General features: G+C 46.0%; 1 protein-coding gene across 1 annotated transcript; it reads right to left on the reverse strand.

Moving 5' to 3' along the window:
* Positions 1-3,355: 3,355 nt before the first annotated feature.
* On the reverse strand, positions 3,356-9,390 carry LOC119921604 (olfactory receptor 14A2-like). The gene is made up of 2 exons (XM_038741717.1): positions 8,892-9,390; positions 3,356-3,678 (listed from the first exon to the last, which is right to left on the reverse strand). The coding sequence occupies exons 1-2, from the start codon at positions 9,388-9,390 to the stop codon at positions 3,356-3,358; spliced, it is 822 nt and encodes a 273-aa protein (XP_038597645.1).
* Between the last annotated feature and the right edge of the window lie 9,240 nt (positions 9,391-18,630).

Below are 18,630 nucleotides of genomic sequence, written 5' to 3' on the forward strand. Positions count from 1 at the left end.
TGAGAGCTCACCTCCTCCAGGAGGCCTTCCCAGACTGAGCCCCTTCCTCTCCCCCGTGTCCCCCTCTCTATCCTCCCTGTCTTACCTCCTTCCCTTCTCCACAGCACTTGTATATATGTATATATGTTTGTACATATTTATTACTCTATTTATTTATTTATTTATTTTACTTGTACATATCTATTCTATTTATTTTATTTTGTTAATATGTTTGGTTTTGTTCTCTGTCTCCCCCTTCTAGACTGTGAGCCCACTGTCGGGTATGTACTGTCTCTATATGTTGCTAACCTGTACTTCCCAAGCGCTTAGTACAGTGCTGTGCACACAGTAAGCGCTCAATAAATACGATAGATTGATTGACTGACTGATTGAAGCCCAGATAAGTGAAGAGACTTTCTCAAGGTCACAAAGCAGAAGGGTAGCAGAGCCAAGATTAGAACTCACGTCATTCTGACTCTCAGATCTATGCTTTATCGACTAGGCCACGCTGCTTTCCTGAGTTTCAGCTTGTTCATGACCTCAAGCAATCAATCGGCCATTTAATCAGTTGTATTTTCTGACTTCTTCTGATTGAAAATCTAGAAATAACGAGAAATGACTCTACATCTATCCTAAGACCCTCCCCCGGGCTGGCTTGGAGGATCAACCCAGAGAAGCAGCATGAGAAGCAGCATACCTTAGTGGCAACAGCAAGGGCTTGGGAGTTAGATGACTTGGGTTTTAATCTTGGCTCCGCCACTTGTCTGCTGTGTGACCTTGGGCAAGCCATTCAACTTCTCTGGGCCTCAGTTACGTCATCTGGAAAATGGGGATTAAGAGTGTGAACCTTCCGTGGGACAACTTGATTACGCTTTATCTACCCCAGAGAAGCAGCGTGGTTCAGTGGAAAGAGCACGGGCTTTGGATTCAGAAGTCATGGGTTCAAATTCTGGCCCCGCCAATTGTCAGCTGTATGACTTTGGGCATGTCACTTAATTTCTCTATGCCTCAGTTTCCTCATCTGTAAAATGGGGATTAAGAGGTGAACCCCATTGGGACCACCTGATCACCTTGTGACCCCCAACCCCAGCACATCGTGAGCGCATAATAAATGCCATTTAAAAAAACAGTGCTTGACACATATTAAGTACTAAACAAATGCAATTAGCATTATTATTGTCATTATTGTCAGATTGGAAGGGGCTGAGGGGTTTTGAGAACGGGGTGATGGGAAGGAATCACTAATGCTGGCTGGGTGGACACGACGGGAAAATTCGTGGTTTCAGAAGGAATAGCTTGTAGCCTAGGGTGGATTCTCTTCTATCTCAGAGCTGAGACACTGTACCAAACTGGGGTGAGGAGGTCACTGTATTATCTCCTCTGAATTGCCCTGTCCCCTTTCGAAATATCTCAGAGATGGAAAATGGAGAAATAATGTCAGCCCACATTTCGTCCTCCCCTCTTCCAGTCCATCAGAGCATAGATTTCCCCATTTTCAAAGTCCCTCCATCATCCCACCACTTCCAGGATTCCTTGCACGATTCACTTTTCTTGTTCCTAAGTTATCTTCTCCCAGATACCAATCAGCATCTTAGAACACTTCTCCTTTTTTGCACTCACACCCACCATTATAGTTTTGTACATAGTGGCTTTTATAAAGTGCACTCTTGAAGCAAATAGTCATCTACTTACCAGTCTTTCCATCCACTTCTTTGCCTTCTCATAAACTAATTGTGTGTCTATCTCCCCTGTTAGATTTTAAGCTCTTGGAAAGCAGAGATGGTGTTTAATTTATTTTGATCCCTCTGAAGGATTCCCTACAGTACCTTACACCCAGGATGCATTCAACAAATATCATTGCTTGATGGTTGGAATTATAGGTGGATGCACAGATGGGTTGTTGGATGGATGGAAGGGTGGGTGGATAGATGGCTGGATAGATGGATGGATAGATGAGTAGATTGTCTGCTGTGTGACCGTTAGGCAAGTCACTTCACTTATCTATGCCTCAGTTATCTCATCTGTAAAATGGGAATATAGTCTGTGAGTACCATATGGGATAACGACTGTGTAAAACCTGATTAACCTGTATCCACCCCAGCACTTATTACAATGACTGTCACATACTAAGCGCTTAACAAATATTGCTATTATCATTATTTTTATGGATAGATGGATGTATGGACAGAGAGATGGGTGAACACACAGACAGATGAACGGATGGATGGTCGGACGGATGGATGGTCGGACGGATGTTTGGATGGATGGATGAACTAATGGATTCGAGGCAAGGATTTGATCAGTCAAATTCATTCATTCATTCAATCTATCGTATTTATCGAGTGCTTAATATGTGCAGGGCACTGTACTAAGCGCTTGAAAACTACAATTCAGCAACAAATAGAGACAATCACTGCCCACAACAGGCTCACAGTCTAGAAGGGGGAGACAGGCATCAAAACAAGTAAACTGCCCATCAAATCTGGGGGACAGTTTCCAGAATTGTCTCCCTTCTCCCTTTTCACCCTCCAATTTTCTGATTTTCACAACCACCAAGAGTGATCTTAAAATTCGTAGAATGACTGTTATTATCGGTATTAGTATCAACATTATCATCATTGAATTTATTAAAAATGTACTTGCAAGAGTCTGCCAAGTGCTAGAGTAGAAACAACCTAATCAGATCGGACACATTTCCTGACCCACAGGGGCTCAGATCGTAAGAGGAAGAGAGAGCACATATTTAATCCCGATTTTACAGAAAGACCCAAAAAGTTTACGTGGCTGGACCAAGGTCATACAGCAGACCCGTGGCAGAACCGGGCAGAGCTTTCAAATCTCATGACTCCCAGCCACAGGCTCATTCCTCTAAGTCATGATGCCGCCCAAACAATCACTTGTCAATCGTTCATTCATTCATTCAATCATATTTATAGGGTTCAGAACACTTACTTAGCATTTACATAGCACTTACAGTTTCAGTTTACTCAGCACGTACTTAGTACTGTGTGCAGAGCACTGTACTAAGCGCTTGGAAAGTACCATTCAGAATAAAGAGAGACAATCCCTGCCCACACCGGGCTTACAGTCACACACATCTCATCAGCCTCTGTCTCAGACATTGACAAATCCTTAGACGTTGGACTTTTTCTTTGGATAGCTGTTTAAATGGATACCTCCACCGTCAGAACACTGATGAGGAATTGGAGAGTCTGCAGAATAAAACAGACATTTTGTCCCTTAGATGAGGGAGGAGGAATCTCCCCTTTAGGACTCGCCCAGGACTGCCTTCATGCCCCAGTTCCTCAGGCTGTAGATGAGGTGGTTCAGGGTGTGGGGGGGGGCACGGTGTAGAACATGGACACCAGTCCAGTACTCAGTGGGAATCTAAGGGTGGCTTCAAGTAAGCACATAAAGAATTCATGACAAAGAGAGTGACGACGACGAGGTGGGGAATGTAGTTGGAGAAGGTTTTGGGCCGTACCTCGGCGGCCGGCATCCTCAGCACCACCCGAAAAATGCGCACGTACGAGGTGATGATGAGAATGAAGCAGACGATGCCTAACCCTAACTCGGCAGTGACGTTCGCTTCGACGGCGATGTGGTCCTCGGAGCAGGTGATCTTCAGTAGGGAGAGGATGTAACAGAAAAACGGCTGGACAATCTTGGACACACAGAAGGACAGTGAGAAGGTCGAAGCTGAAAACAAGATTCCAAATAGGCCCCACTGAGCCAAGTGGCAGCCGCCATCTTCCCACAGACCACTCTGTTCATGACGACCTCATAGCTCAGGGGGAGGCAGATGGCGGAGTAGTGGTCATAGGACACCGCCTGAGGACGAAATATTCTGCACCTCCAAAGAAAATCACCAGCAATACTTGTGCTGCACAACTAGGAAGGAGATTTCTCTACGATTGCTCAGGGAGCTGTGGATGGATTTGGGGAGGGTGACGGAGATGTAGCAGATGTCGCGGACAGACAGGTGCCTGAGGAAGAAGTACATGGAGGTGTGAAGGCGACGGTCGAGGGTGGTGACAGCGATGGTGAGGAGATTTCCCGTCAGGGCCGCCAGGTAGACCAAGAGGAACAGCGCGGCCTGGACCAGCTGCAGCTCCCAGATTTCTGATTAATCAGAGAAATTTGCAGCACGAGGAATTCCCTTACCGTGGATACATTAGGCATTATGGGGGCGGGGGGCAGCACTCACTTTCTGCATGTAATGAAGGAAGAGCCAAAGTTAAAGTCAATTCATGGGATGAGTGAAGAATTGACAGGATACTTGCTGGTGATTCTCTATGGAGAGGAAACAGTTATTGAATTCAAAATGTTCTTTGATTTCACCGTTGAAAAAGTGAACATTTCTTGGGAATTATGTCGATTCCCTTCACAGGAAGAGGGAGCGAACACCTCAATTTAGAGACATTGATGTTGTGAGTGAAGGAATAGGACTCAGTCAATCAGTTCTATTTATTCGGTACCTAAAGAGGACACGGTATTAATACATAAGATCACTCCCCAAGGAGCTTCCATTTAATTGGAAACACCAAGCTTCGAAACGTGTAGAAGTAGGGTACAGTATTGGGAAGAACACACGCCTGGGAGTCAGAGGACCTGGGTTCTAATCCCAACTTTACCACCTGTCTGCTGCATAGCCATAGGAAAGTGACTTAATTTCTCTATGCCTCAGTTTTCTCAATAGTAAAATGAAGATTCGATACCTGTTTTCCCTCCTACTTAGTCTGTGAATCCCTGGTGCGACACAAACTGTGTTCTACCAGATTGTCCTGAATCTCATCCGCACTTAGTAGTTTGCTTGGAACGTAGTATGCACTTAATAAATATCAAGAGTATCATTTTGTTGGAGGACACTGAAACTAAAATGAATAGCGGGTAGGAGAGAACAGAGAACATAAAGATATGAACATGACAGTTGTGAATTTGTTTCGGTGGTTTTATAGTCAAACAAGAAGTGCCTTTATACAGAAATTCATCCATTTAGCTCTTAACGATACCATAAAACAAATAAGAAAAATAAAACCCTCATATACATTAAACTGATTGAATTTGCTCAATATCTGCATTCACACTTTTACTCACACGAACACGAGCACACCTCATCATTCAACTAGTACTTTCCGCAAAGCCTGCATCTTCTCCTATCCTCTACCTCCCCTGAGGACATGTGGTGTTTTTTCACAAGCAACAAAAATTCACAATCGGCTTGACGTTTCTCCGCCCTAGAACTGCACTTCACCCCCTTTCCATCGTTCAACTCGTCTTCTCAGTTCTCAGAGCAACTTTCAAGTTATTACTCTCAATCGACTCTCCCATTTCCATCCTAGCCTGAAATTCCCTCTCTTAGCCATGCAAAAGCAGAGAGAGCACAGTTCTTTCCAATCAATCAATCAATCACTCAATCGTATTTATTGAGCCCTTACTGTGTGCAGAGCTCTGTACTAAGCGCCTGGGAAGTACAGGTTGGAAACAAATCCAAATTCTGAGCACTGCTAAAATCCCCCCTCCTCCAACCAGCTTCCCCGATTCATTTCCCAACCCTCTAAACCCACTTCACCTACCTCAAGCGCGAATCAACTCATTTCCATACTCATTTAGTGGACAAAGCATGAGCCCAAGAGTTCTCTTCTTGACCGTAAGCTCCTTTCGGGCAGCATACACATCTTCCAGCTCTATTCTATTGTACTCTTCCAAGCATATCTTAGTGGGAGTCAGAGGCCTTTGGTTCTAATCCTGCCTTTGTCCCTTTGCTGCTGTGGGACTTTGGACAAGTCGCTTAACTTCTCTGGGCCTCAGTTTCCTCATCTGTAGAATGATATGCAATAATTGCATATTCATCTTTCCATTCTTTGTTTCCTTCTAGAAGGGGCAGGTAATGTGTCTGTTATGGTGTTATAAAGTGGATAGAGCCCGGGCTAGGGAGTCAGAAGGAGTAATAAGGACCTGTGTTCTAACTCCGGCTCCTCCTAATTTCTGCTGAGTGACCATGGGAATGTAATTTAACTTCTCTGATCCTCACTTACCTTATCTGCAAAATGGGGGTTAAGACTGTGGACCCCATGTGGAACACGGACTGTATCCAACCTGCTTAACTTGTGTCTACCCCAGCGATTAGGACAGAGCTTGAGACATAGTAAGAGCTTAAGTACTACTATTATTATCGTTACTATCATTAATCTCCCAAACGCTTAGTGCACACAATAAGTGCTCAATAAATATGATTCAAGACTAATTGAGTGATCACAAATTGTACTGTGTTAACCTATCCCAGTAGGCTGGAAAGCCCATGAGGGCAAGGATTACATCATTTCCCACTATTAGTCTTCTCCCAACATTTGGGAAGAACTCTTAAAGGAAGGTATGGCTGATAGTGATAGTGGCAGTCTGAAGCTGGACACACTCTCTCAGCCCTGTCTGTCATTTACTCTCTACAAGGGATTATGGAACCAACTTAAGGACAAAGTAACTATCCACAGTGCTGACACTGAGCTGGAGTCACTCTCACCGGGGTGGAGTGGGCCTGGGGGTTGCTAACCTCTGCAGGGCTGGGCTGGTCCCCTCTTTCCCCTCAGACCTCTGGGTTTGGTCAGCCAGGAAGGAAAAGAGAGGAAACCCTCTATCCATCTCCGCTCTCCCTCAGACCCCGAGAAGCTTTCCAGACAGGACCCCATTCCTAAAGGTAAAGCAGAAGCTGCTCCGAGGGGGATCCCTGGATGATGGCTCGGGGCCATGCAAAGGGACCTTGTGGCCTGCACAAGCAATGTACCCTCTGGTCACATGGTTCCTGGGCCTCCTGGCAGAAAAGGGCTCGGGTCCTGCAGCATCAGCGATGGTGCTGGCGCTCGGGGTTCCCGTGGTAACAGCTGCGACTGTATCCCAGTGTTCCAATGGTTCCTCCTTTCAACGACAGTCCTTAGCCACTCTGGATGGTTTCATCTTTTTCTAATTCACAACCTGAGACACTCAGTCTGTCAGTCAGTCAGACAATTGTAACCTTTTCTTATGGTCTTTGTGAAGTGCTTACTATATATCAGGCACTATACTAAGTGCTGGAGCAGTTATAAGCTAATCAGATTGGACAGAGTCCATGCCCCTCGTGAGGCTCTTATTTCAATCCCCATTTCACAGATGAGGGAACTGAGGCACGGAGAATTTAAGCGACTCTGTCCAAGGTCACACAGCATATATGTGGTGGAAATGATATCAGAACCTATGTCCATTTGAATCCTAGGCCCACGCTCTACTCACTAGGCAACGCTGCTTCTTCTGACTTGTCCTGATTGCAAATCCGCTGATGCTCTGTTCATACTGACTATATAAACTGTACTCTTGAAACAAGCGTTCAACCACTTTCTCATCTTTCCTTTCTCTCCTTCCTCCTCTATGCAATTTATTCTTTGTCTATCTCCTCTATTAGATCATAATCACCTATGCAATTATATCTCTTTTCAACTCTCCTGATAGTTACTACAGTGTTTTGTATCCAGGATGTGGTCAATAAATACCATTGATAGTAATAATAGTAATAATTATGGTCTTTGTTAAGTGCTTACTATGTGCCAAGGACTATTCTAAGTGCTGGAGTAGATACAAGGTAATCAGGCTGGACACAGTCCCTGTCCCACATGGGGAAGACTATCTCAATCCCCATTTTACAGATGAGGTAACTGAGGCACAGAAAAATGAAGTGATTTACCCAAGGTCACATGGCAGACAAGTAGTGGAACCGGGATTAGAACCCGTGACCTCTGACTCCCAGGTCCATGCTCTGGATAGATGGAAGGATGTATGGATGGAAGGAAGAAAAGATGGATTAATGAGAGAGCATGGATTTGACAAGGCAGATAGAGATGCAGTCAATCCTTTCTTCCCTTCTCCCATACCAACTCCCATTTTCCAACTTTCATTACCACTCCTAGAGTCATGCTAAAGAGCATATCATTAATATTTTCATAGTCATTACTAATAATGATATCATTACTGTATTTATTAAGATGTTTTGTGACTAAATTGTTCCACTTACTGGAGTAGAAACAAAAGAATCAGTTCAGACACAATTCCTGTCCCACAGGGGCTCAGAGTGTAAGAGGAAGAGAGAGCCTACGGATGTTAAGTCACTGCCCCTAGGTCACGAAGCAAGCCAGTAGCAGAGCTGGCAACAGAACTCAGGCCTCAATCAATCAATCAATTATGTTTATTGAACACTTACTCTGGGCCCAGCACTGTATTAAGCACTTGGAATAGGTCAATATAACTGAGTTGGTAGACATGTTCCCTGACCACAATGAGCTTACAGTCTCTAGAGCTATTCCCATTCCTTTACGCCATGATAAACTTTTTTTAAAAAATTATGGTATTTGTTAAACACTTGCTATGTGTCAAGCCCTATTCTAAGCACTGGGATAGATATAAGGCCATCGGGTTGTCCCAAGTGGGATTCACAGTCTTAATCCCGTTTTTGAAGACGAGGTAATTGAGGTACAGAGACGTTAAGTGGCTCGCCCTAGGTAACAGAGAAGACATGTGGTAGAGCAGGGATTAAAAGCGCCCCCAAACAGGATTCACTGTACTACGTACTTGGGAGAGTTCAATTTTACAGAGTTGTTAAACAGATTCCCTGCCCACAATGATCTTATATTATACAGGGGCTCCACTTCCTTTAGGCCACGATGCCTCCCCAAAACTGGATTGTCAATTCTACTTCAGTCTTTACTGTCTCCCTCCCAGACATTGACAATTCATCAACGTCCAGCGTTTTCTGTGAACTCTGTAGGACAGATAAATATCTGTCCAATGGCAATGCCTTGGTTAAGTGGTCGCGTGAGAGGATTTGCACAAGGAATGAGACATTTTATCCCAGTGGGGAAGCTGGGTGAGAGGTTCTTTTAGGATCCTGCCTATGGCAGCCTGCATGTCCTTGTTCCTCAGGCAGTAGATGAGATGGTTCAGGGAGGGGGACACGGACACCAGCAGGTCCATGATCAAGGAGGAGTCTGCGGGTGGCTTGATGTAGAATAATATACTAGCACGGAGGAAAACAGTGACGACACCGAGATGAGGCAGACAGAGGAAGGCTTTGGCCCAGCCCACGGCAGTCGGCATACTCAGTATGACCTGGAAGAGGCGTGTGTACGAGATAACGATGGAAATGAAGCAGACAACACCAAAGGCTGTTCCTGAAGTCACAGTCGCATCGATGGCGATGTTCTTCTCGGAGAAGGTGATCTTCAGCAGACGGGGGACGTCCCAGAAGAACTGGGGGACGATGTTGGACCCACGGAAGGACAGGCCCACGCTGAGCCAGGAGGCGGCAGCCATTTTCCCACAGGCCTCTCGTGCCCTGACGAACTCGTAGTTCAGGGGGAGGAAGATGGTGGTGTAGCCGTCATAAGACATCACCGTGAGGACAGACTGCCCTGAGCGGGCAGACCATGCCACGGAGAAGACTTGGATGGCACAGCCAAATAGGGATATGGATCTCTTGTTCGTCAGGGAGTTGTAGATGGAGTTGGGGACGGTGACGGAGATGTAACAGAGGTCGATGAAGGACAGGTTACTGAGAAAGAAGTACATGAGGGTGTGGAGGGGCCGGTCGAGGGTGGTCATGGCAACGATGAGTAGATTCCCCGTCAGGGCCGCCAGGTAGACCAGGAGTAACAGCGCGGCAGGGACCAGCTACAGCTCCCGGATCTCCGAGAATCCCAGAACCAGGAATTCAGTCTTCATGGTGACAATGGTCATTTTCTGGGAATTGACGTTGACTGCCTAAGGCCATTTAGAAAAGATAGGGATGAGAATAATATTCCAGATAAAAGTACACAGGAGAGGAGAAAATCTTTAGGTAGGAGGTAATCTGGGTTTTTTATGGTAGTTTTTCATGCTCACTATGTGCCAGACAGTGTACAGAGCACTGGAGTAGATAGAAGCTAATCAGTTTGTTCATCTTCTCCAAAAACAGGCCTTGAAACCATTCCTGACTACTATAAATCTGTTACATTTGCAAACATCTGCAAGGATTGTGGTCACATTATTCTACATAATTGGAGTAGCAGCACAGCCTAGTGGAAAGAGGATGGTCCTGGGAGTCTAGGGGACCTTGGCCTTAATCCCGGCTCTGCCACTTACCTGCTGGGCGACCTCGGGCAAGTCACTTAACTTTTCTGTTCCTCGGTTCCTCATCTGTAAAATGGGGTTTAAGACAATGAGCCCCAAGAGGGACAGGGATAGTGTCCAATCTGATTATATCCTCCTCCCCCTCCCATTCTCTCACTGTGGGGGTTCCCCAAGGTTCAGTGCTTGGTCCCCTTCTGTTCTCGATCTACACGCACTCCCTTGGTGACCTCATTCGCTCCCACGGCTTCAACTATCATCTCTATGCTGATGACACCCAGATCTACATCTCTGCCCCTGCTCTCTCCCCCTCTCTCCAGGCTCGCATCTCCTCCTGCCTTCAGGACATCTCCATTTAGATGTCTGCCCGCCACCTAAAGCTCAACATGTCGAAGACTGAACTCCTTGTCTTCCCTCCCAAACCTTGCCCTCTCCCTGACTTTCCCATCTCTGTTGACGGCACTACCATTCTCCCCGTCTCACAAGCCCGCAACCTTGGTGTCATCCTCGACTCTGCTTTCTCATTCACCCCTCACATCCAAGCCGTCACCAAAGCCTGCCGGTCTCAGCTCCACAACATTGCCAAGATCCGCCCTTTCCTCTCCATCCCAACCGCTACCCTGCTCATTCAAGCTCTCATCCTATCCCGTCTAGACTACTGCATCAGCCTTCTCTCTGATCTCCCATCCTCGTGTCTCTCTCCACTTCAATCCATACTTCATGCTGCTGCCCGGATTATCTTTGTCCAGAAACGCTCTGGGCATATCACTCCCCTCCTCAAAAATCTCCAGTGGCTACCAATCAATCTGCGCGTCAGGCAGAAACTCCTCACCCTGGACTTCAAGGCTCTCCATCACCTCGCCCCCTCCTACCTCACCTCCCTTCTCTCCTTCTACTGCCCAGTCCGCACCCTCCGTTCCTCCACCGCTGATCTCCTCACCGTACCTCGCTCTCGCCTGTCCCGCCATCGACCCCCTGCCCACGTCATCCCCCGGGCCTGGAATGCCCTCCCTCTTCCCATCCGCCAAGCTAGGTCTATTCCTCCCTTCAAGGCCCTGCTGAGAGCTCACCTCCTCCAGGAGGCCTTCCCAGACTGAGCCCCTTCCTTCCTCTCCCCTCTTCCCCCTCTCCATCCCCCCATCTTACCTCCCTCCCTTCCCCACAGCCCCTGTTTATATGTATATATGTTTGTACATATTTTTTTACTCTATTTATTTATTTATTTAATTTATTTGTACATATCTATTCTATTTATTTTATTTTGTTAGTATGTTTGGTTTTGTTCTCTGTCTCCCCCTTTTAGACTGTGAGCCCACTGTTGGGTAGGGACTGTCTCTATATGTTGCAAATTTGTACTTCCCAAGCGCTTAGTACAGTGCTCTGCACACAGTAAGCGCTCAATAAATACGATTGATGATGATGATGATGATGATATCTACTCCAGCACTGAGTATGGTGTTTGGCACTGTTAACCACTTACCAAATACCACAATTATAATTATTAAGAACGAGCAGGAAAATTCCTGTTTCTTCCTGGGTATATATTGAAATTTCCCTTCCCTGACCCTCACATTTCCACTTACCTCACCTGTAAAATGGGGATTAAGACTGTGAGTTCTGTGTGGGATACGTTCTCTTTGCAACCTGACTGGCTTGTGTCTACCGCAGTGCTTAGTATAAAACCTGGTACATGGTAAGTGCCACAAGTGTAATAAGTACCACAGAAAAGCACGGTACTAGTCGCTTTTTTATTGTACTTTCTCAAATGATAATAATAGTATTTGTTAAACGTTTACTATGTGCCTGACACTGTAATGCTTAGTAAGGTACTCTGCACTCAATAAATGTTCGATAAATGCCCCTGACTGATTGATAGATTGATCGACTGGGTGAACCCACACAAAGGAACAGGAAAACTTTTAGCTCAGATCTCCCATTTCAATTCTCTCTTCCCTGCCCCTCACCTTTCCCCTGTTCCACCCTAGAGTCACCGGAACTGTCCTGGGCTGGGAAGTATCGACCTCTGCTGAAAGCGAAGTTCAGTTCATCTCGTCGGTCCTGGACGCTGGTGACGGTGACAGGAAGGTCTGGGTAAGGAGTGAGAGCTGTGATGATCCTCCCTCCCCCTCTCTGCTCTCTGGCTGTCTGCACCATCCCCTCAGGCTACTGCCGGGTTATTTCCTTGGAGATTACCCATGGGAGGATGGTCTCGGGGCTCCGCTGAGACGGCTGACTGTCTGGGAATTTCGGAAGGCCAGGATCGTGGGCTCTCTGTGGTCCCGGCCCCCACAACCTTATTAACTGTCCAGTCCCACGTGGTTCCCACTCTGGGACTCCTTCCTAGAACAGCCTCAACGGAGTCCTCATTCACTTTCCATGATTAATAATAACTTTCTCTTTCAACTCTGGGGATTGGAGATATATCGTGGTAGGGAGAATAGGCACACTAGCCCATTTGGTTAGTCATGGTTGAATCCAATATTCAAATTGACTTCGCAAAAAAAAAGAAAAGGACCCCAAGATTCCATTCCAGTTTTAACACTGAATGGCTCTGGGTCAAAGGCACCTGTATCGTTTCTGAAAAGTAAAAGCTCCTTTTGTGCAAAGGATGTACCTTGGCCTTCTGTTGTACTACAATTTGATTGATTGATTGATTGATTGAATTAATACTTAAATATTGTAGTATACTATACAATAAATAATAATAGTAGCAAAAGTAAGAGTAGGAGAAATCATAATGGTGTTCATTGAATGACAACCAAGAGCATTAGGTGGTTGGAAATATTCAACCTGTACCCCTCCTCTTGGCTTCTGGTGCAGATTCAAGGATCAAAATTAAGTCTAAAACACCCTTCTACAGTTACCACTTCAATTCTATTTGATGGTATTTGTTAAGCACTTACTATGTACCAAGCATTGTATTAACCACTGGGATAGATACAAGGTAATCAGGCTGGACACATTCCATGTCCTACATGGGGCCCAGAGAATTGATCCCCTTTTTATATAAATGAGGAAACTGAGGCCCAGAGAAGTGAAGTGACTTGTCCAAAGTCACACAGCAGACAAGTGGCAGAGCCAGGATTAGAACCCAGGTCTTTCTGACTCCCCGGCCTGTGCTCTACCCTCTGCTGGTGGTGAATAAAGTGGGTGAATCCAAGTGCAGGGATCCAACACCAGGCATGGGAACTAGATTTAAATACCATCAAGAACAGCTAAATAAAAACCCTTCTACCAAACTAGTCAAAGTCATTGATAATAGGAAGCGTGCAGCCAGGAAAAGCCTCTAAAGACAAATATCTCAGATCTTTGCAGGCCGCTCAAGTCTTTCTAGAGTCACTCCTTGGGGAGAGAAATAGCAGGGTCAAAGCATGAAGTGCAATTTTCAATCTCTGGAGAAAAGATTCCCAACCAGGACCCTTCTCATCGCTATCTTCACGTCTCTGTTCCTCAAGCTGTAGATGAGGGGGTTCAGGGCTAGGGGCACCACTGTGTAGAAAATGGTCACCAGCAACTCCTGCCGGAAGGAGGAGCTGGAAGTCGGTTTTAAGTGGGCGAAGGCGGCCGCGGAGGAAAAAAGGTGACGACTACGAAATGGGGAAGGCATGTGGAGAAGGATTTGGCCTGGTCCTCAGCGGCCGGCATCCTCAGCATGGCCCGGAAGATGCGCACTTATGAGACGATGATGTGGATAAAGCAGACGACGCCTAAAGCTACCACGGAGGTAACGATCATGTCGAGGGCGACGTGGTCCTCGGAGCAGGTGATCTTCAGCAGGGAAGGGACGTCACAGAAGAACTGCTAGACAACTATGGACCCGCAGAAGGACAGGGAGAAGGTCGAAGCTGAAAGCAAGACTCCAAACAGGCCCTCACTGAGTCAGAAGGCGGCGGCTATCTTCCCACAGGCCCCTTGGTCCATGACGGCCTCGTAGATCAGGGGGAAGCAGGTGGCGGCGTAGCAGTCATAGGACATAGCCGTGAGGATGAACAGCTCCGTGACAGCAAACCAGACCGAAGAAGAGACTTGGACGGCCCAGCCCACTAAGGAGATGGATCTCATGTTGGTCAGGGCGTTGTGGATGGATTGGAGGATGGTGACGGAGATGAGGCAGAGGTCGAGGATGGGCAGTTTCCTGAGGAAGAAGTACATTGGGTTGTGGAGGTGCTGGTCGAGGGTAGTGACGGCGACGATGACGAGATTCCCCTTCAGGGCCGTCAGGTAGACGAGGAAGAACAGCACGGCATGGGCCAGCTGCAGCTCCTGGAGTTCCGAGAATCCCAGGAAGAGGAATTCCCTCACAGTGGAGATGTTCGTCATTGGTAGATGATGATGATTCCCTGCACAGGACAAAGATCTTCATGAGGTGAAGAAATTAACAGGTGTTTTGCCAGTGAGTCTATGGGAGGAACAACTTATGGTATACTGGAAGAGAGTTATCAATTACAAAATGACCTACAAACTTGGTAAAAGACTTTCACGTAACTATGAGGGAATTTCAAAGGAGGATTGACACTGTAATTCCCCAAGTGGGGACAACAAGATGACAAAGATACAAGACAGAAAAGCAGTCACAGTAAAAGTAGCAGTAATAACAGCAAATGCCCTAGTAGAAGTTGTAGTATCAATCAATCAAGCAATTAAAAATCATATTTTTAAGAATTTACTGTGTGCAGAGCACTGTACTAAATACTTGGGAGAATACGATGTAATAGAATTGTTAGACATGTTCCCTCCCCACAACAACCTTACAGTCTAACGGAGGATAAAGATGTTAATATAAAATAAATTACGGATATGTAGAGACAATAAGCTCGTTGTGGGTAGGGAGTGTGTCTGTTATATTGTTATACTGTACTCTCCCATGCACTAGTACAGTGCTCAACACATAGAGCTCTGCTCTTAGTGTAATAAATACGCATTCATTCAATCGTATTTATTGAGAGCTTACTGTATGCAGATCACTGTACGCAGCTGATTGACTGATTGGTAATAGTAATAACGGTGTTTTTCGATCCCCCAGGGGACACAAAAGGCAAGGATATACCAACCCTAGAAGGCACTCTGAAGCACCCAAATTCATTCTCAGACCCAACGTTGCAGCTAAACATTCATGAATCCAAACACATAATGCTCTCACATGTATTCCCGCTTACTCATTGACCGGGGTTCTCCCACAGACGGACAGGCACACAGAATCAATCGTATTTATCAAGCTCTTACTTTGTGCAGAGCACTGGGGTAATCACTTGGGAGAGTGCAATTCAACAAATTGGTAGACGTAGACACCCCTAAAAGTATCTAGTCACTCATTCGGCTCTTCTCTAACCCCCAAACCTGTTCCCTAGGGAGTGATGGAGAGCATTCCCCACTGTTCCCTTTCCAGATGGGATTTGCTCCCTGATTCTCCTACCGTGCCTTGAGCATGCGCACACACGCGTGCACACACATCCAAAGCTGCGGGTCCAGGGAATCCAACTGCAGCTGTCTCTAAACGAGGAGAATGAGCTGCAGAGTGAGGTCTGGTAAAACAGGGAAGGGTCTGGCATGGGACTCCAATTACATATGTCTCCTTGGTCTTGGCGGAAGGCTGGGAGAAATGATTAGTCGATGGTATTTACTGAGTGGTTACTGTGTGTGGAGCGCTGGACTAAAGCGTTAAGGAGAGAACAATCCAACAGAGAGAATCAATCAGTCAATCATATTTATTGAGCGCTTACTGGGTGCAGAGCACTGTACTAAGGGCTTGGGAAGTACAAGGTGGCAACAAATAGAGACAGTCCCTACCCAGCAGCGGGTTCACATTCTAGAAGGGGGAGACAGAAAACAAAGCAAAACATATTAACAAAATAAAATAGAGTAAATATGTACAAATGAAATAAATAAATAAATAAATAGAGTAATAAATACTTGCAAACAAATATATATATATATATATATATATATATATATACAGGTGCTGTGGGGAAGGGAAGGAGGTAAGGCGGGGGGGATGGAGAGGGGGTGGAGGGGGAGAGGAAGGAGGGGGCTCAGTCTGGGAAGGTCTCCTGGAGGAGGTGAGCTCTCAGTAGGGCCTTGAAGGGAAGAAGAGAGCTAGCTTGGCGGATGTGGGGAGGGAGGGCATTCCAGGCCAGGGGGATGACATGGGCCGGGGGTCGTTTGATGGAGGGATGATGGAGGGCCAATTAGAGTATTGTCATCTCTCAAAGAAGCTTTCTAGTTGTTACGACAATACTCTAATCTGGCGTGGAGACACTGGGCATTTTGGGGATGCAATGTTGACTTTCTTCATGTAATAAGAGAAGAACCAAAGTTAGAATCAATTCATGGGATGAGTGAAGGAATTGACAGGACAATTGTTGGTGATTCTCTATGGAGAGGAGAAAAGTATTGAATTCAGAATTATCTTTGAGTTCACCGTGGAAACAGTGAACATTTCTGGGGAATGATGTCGATTTCCTGCACAGGAAGAGGGAGGGAACACCTCAATTTAGAGACACTGATGTTGTGGGTGAAGCAATAGGGCTAAGTCAATCAGTTCTATTTATTGAGTACCTACAGAAGACACGGTATTAGTATATATGATCACTGACCTCAAGGAGCTTCCATTCTATTGGAATCACCTGTCTTCGAATCGTGTAGAAGCAGGGTGTACTGTTGGGAAGAACACAGGCCTGGTAGTCAGAAGACCTGGGTTCTAATCCCAACTCTACCAGTTTTCTGCTGCATAGCCATGGGAAAATGACTTAATTTCTCTCCACCTCAGTTTTCTGAATAGTAAAATGAGGATTCGATATATGTTTTCCCTCCTACTTTGGCTGTGAATCCCTGGTGCGACACGGACTGTGTTCTACCAGATTGCCATGAATCTCCCCCAGCACTTAATAAATATCAAGATAATTATTTTTGGTTGTGGAGGCTGAAACTAAAATGAATAGCAGATAGCAGAGGACAGAGAACATATAGATATGTTCATGACTGCTGTGAAATTTTTCGGTGGTTTTAGAGTCAAACAAGAAGTGCTTTTACGCATAAATTCATCCATTTAGTGGAGAGAGAATGGGTCTGGTAGAAAGAAGGACCTGTATTCTAATCCTGTTTCTGTACCTTGTCTGCTGTGTGACCCTGGACCAGTCGCTTACCTTCTCTGTTCCTCGGTTACCTCCCCTGAAAAATGGGGATTACAACTGTGAGCACCCTAGGGGGTATGGACTATGTTCAACCGGGAGGAACAGCGTGGCTCAGTGGAAAGAGCACGGACTTTGGAGTCAGAGGTCATGGGTTAAACTCCCGGCTCCGTCAATTATCATCTGCGTGACTTTGGGCAAGTCACTTCACTTCTCTGGGCCTCAGTTACCTCATCTGTAAAATGGGGATGAAGTCTGTGAGCCCCCCATGGGACACCTTGATCACCTTGCAACCTTCCTAGCGTTTAGAACTGTGCTCTGCACATAGTACGTGCTTAATAAGTGCCATTATTATTATTATTATTATTATTACTATTATTTATCTACCCCAGTGCTCAGTACAATACGTGGCACAAGATAAGCACTTAACGATACCATAAAACAAACAAACAAACAACAACAAAAAACCCACGTATACTCCAAACTGATTACATTTGCTCACATATCTGCATTCACACGTGTACACACACAAACACAAGCATACTCATTCATTCACTCATTAATTCATTCGTGTTTATTGGGCGCTAACTGTGTGAAAAGCACTGTACTAAGCGCTTGGGAAGTAAAAGTTGGCAACATATAGAGACGGCCCCTTCCCAACAACGGGTTCACAGTCTAGAAAGGGGAGACAGACAACAAAACAAAACATGGGGACAGGTGTCAAGTCATCAGAATAAACAGAAGTAAAGCTAGATGCACATCATTAACAAAATACATAGAATAATAAATATGTATAAGAAAAATAAATAGACTAATAAATCTATACAAACATATATACAGATGCTGTGGGGAGGGGAAGGAGATAGGACGGGAGGATGGGAAGGAAGAGGGAAAAAAGGGGGGTCAGTCTGGGAAAGCCTCCTGGAGGAGATGAGCTCTCAGTAGGGCTCTGAAGGGAGGGAGAGAGATAGCTTGGTGGATGTGTGGAGGGAGGGCATTCCAGGCCAGGGGGAGGACGTGGGTCTGGGGTCGACGGCGGGACAGGCGAGAACGAGGCACAGTGAGGAGCTTAGCGGCAGAGGAGCGAAGGGTGCAGGCTGGGCTGGAGAAGGGGAGAAGGGATGTGAGGTAGGAGGGGGCGAGGTGATGGAGAACATTAAAGCCGAGGGTGAGGAGTTTTTTCTTGATGCGTAGGTTGACTGGTAACCACTGGAGATTTTTGAGGAGGGGATTAACATGCCCAGAGCATTTCTTCACAAAGATGATCCGGGCAGCAGCGTGACGTATAGATTGAAGTGGGGAGAGACAGGAGGATAGGAGATCAGAGAGGAGGCTGATGCAGTAATCCAGTCGGGATAGGATGAGAGATTGAACCACAAAGGTAGCAGTTTGGATGGAG

This window comes from Tachyglossus aculeatus (genome assembly GCF_015852505.1).
Source record: "Tachyglossus aculeatus isolate mTacAcu1 chromosome 12 unlocalized genomic scaffold, mTacAcu1.pri SUPER_6_unloc_3, whole genome shotgun sequence".
NCBI lineage: Eukaryota > Metazoa > Chordata > Mammalia > Monotremata > Tachyglossidae > Tachyglossus > Tachyglossus aculeatus.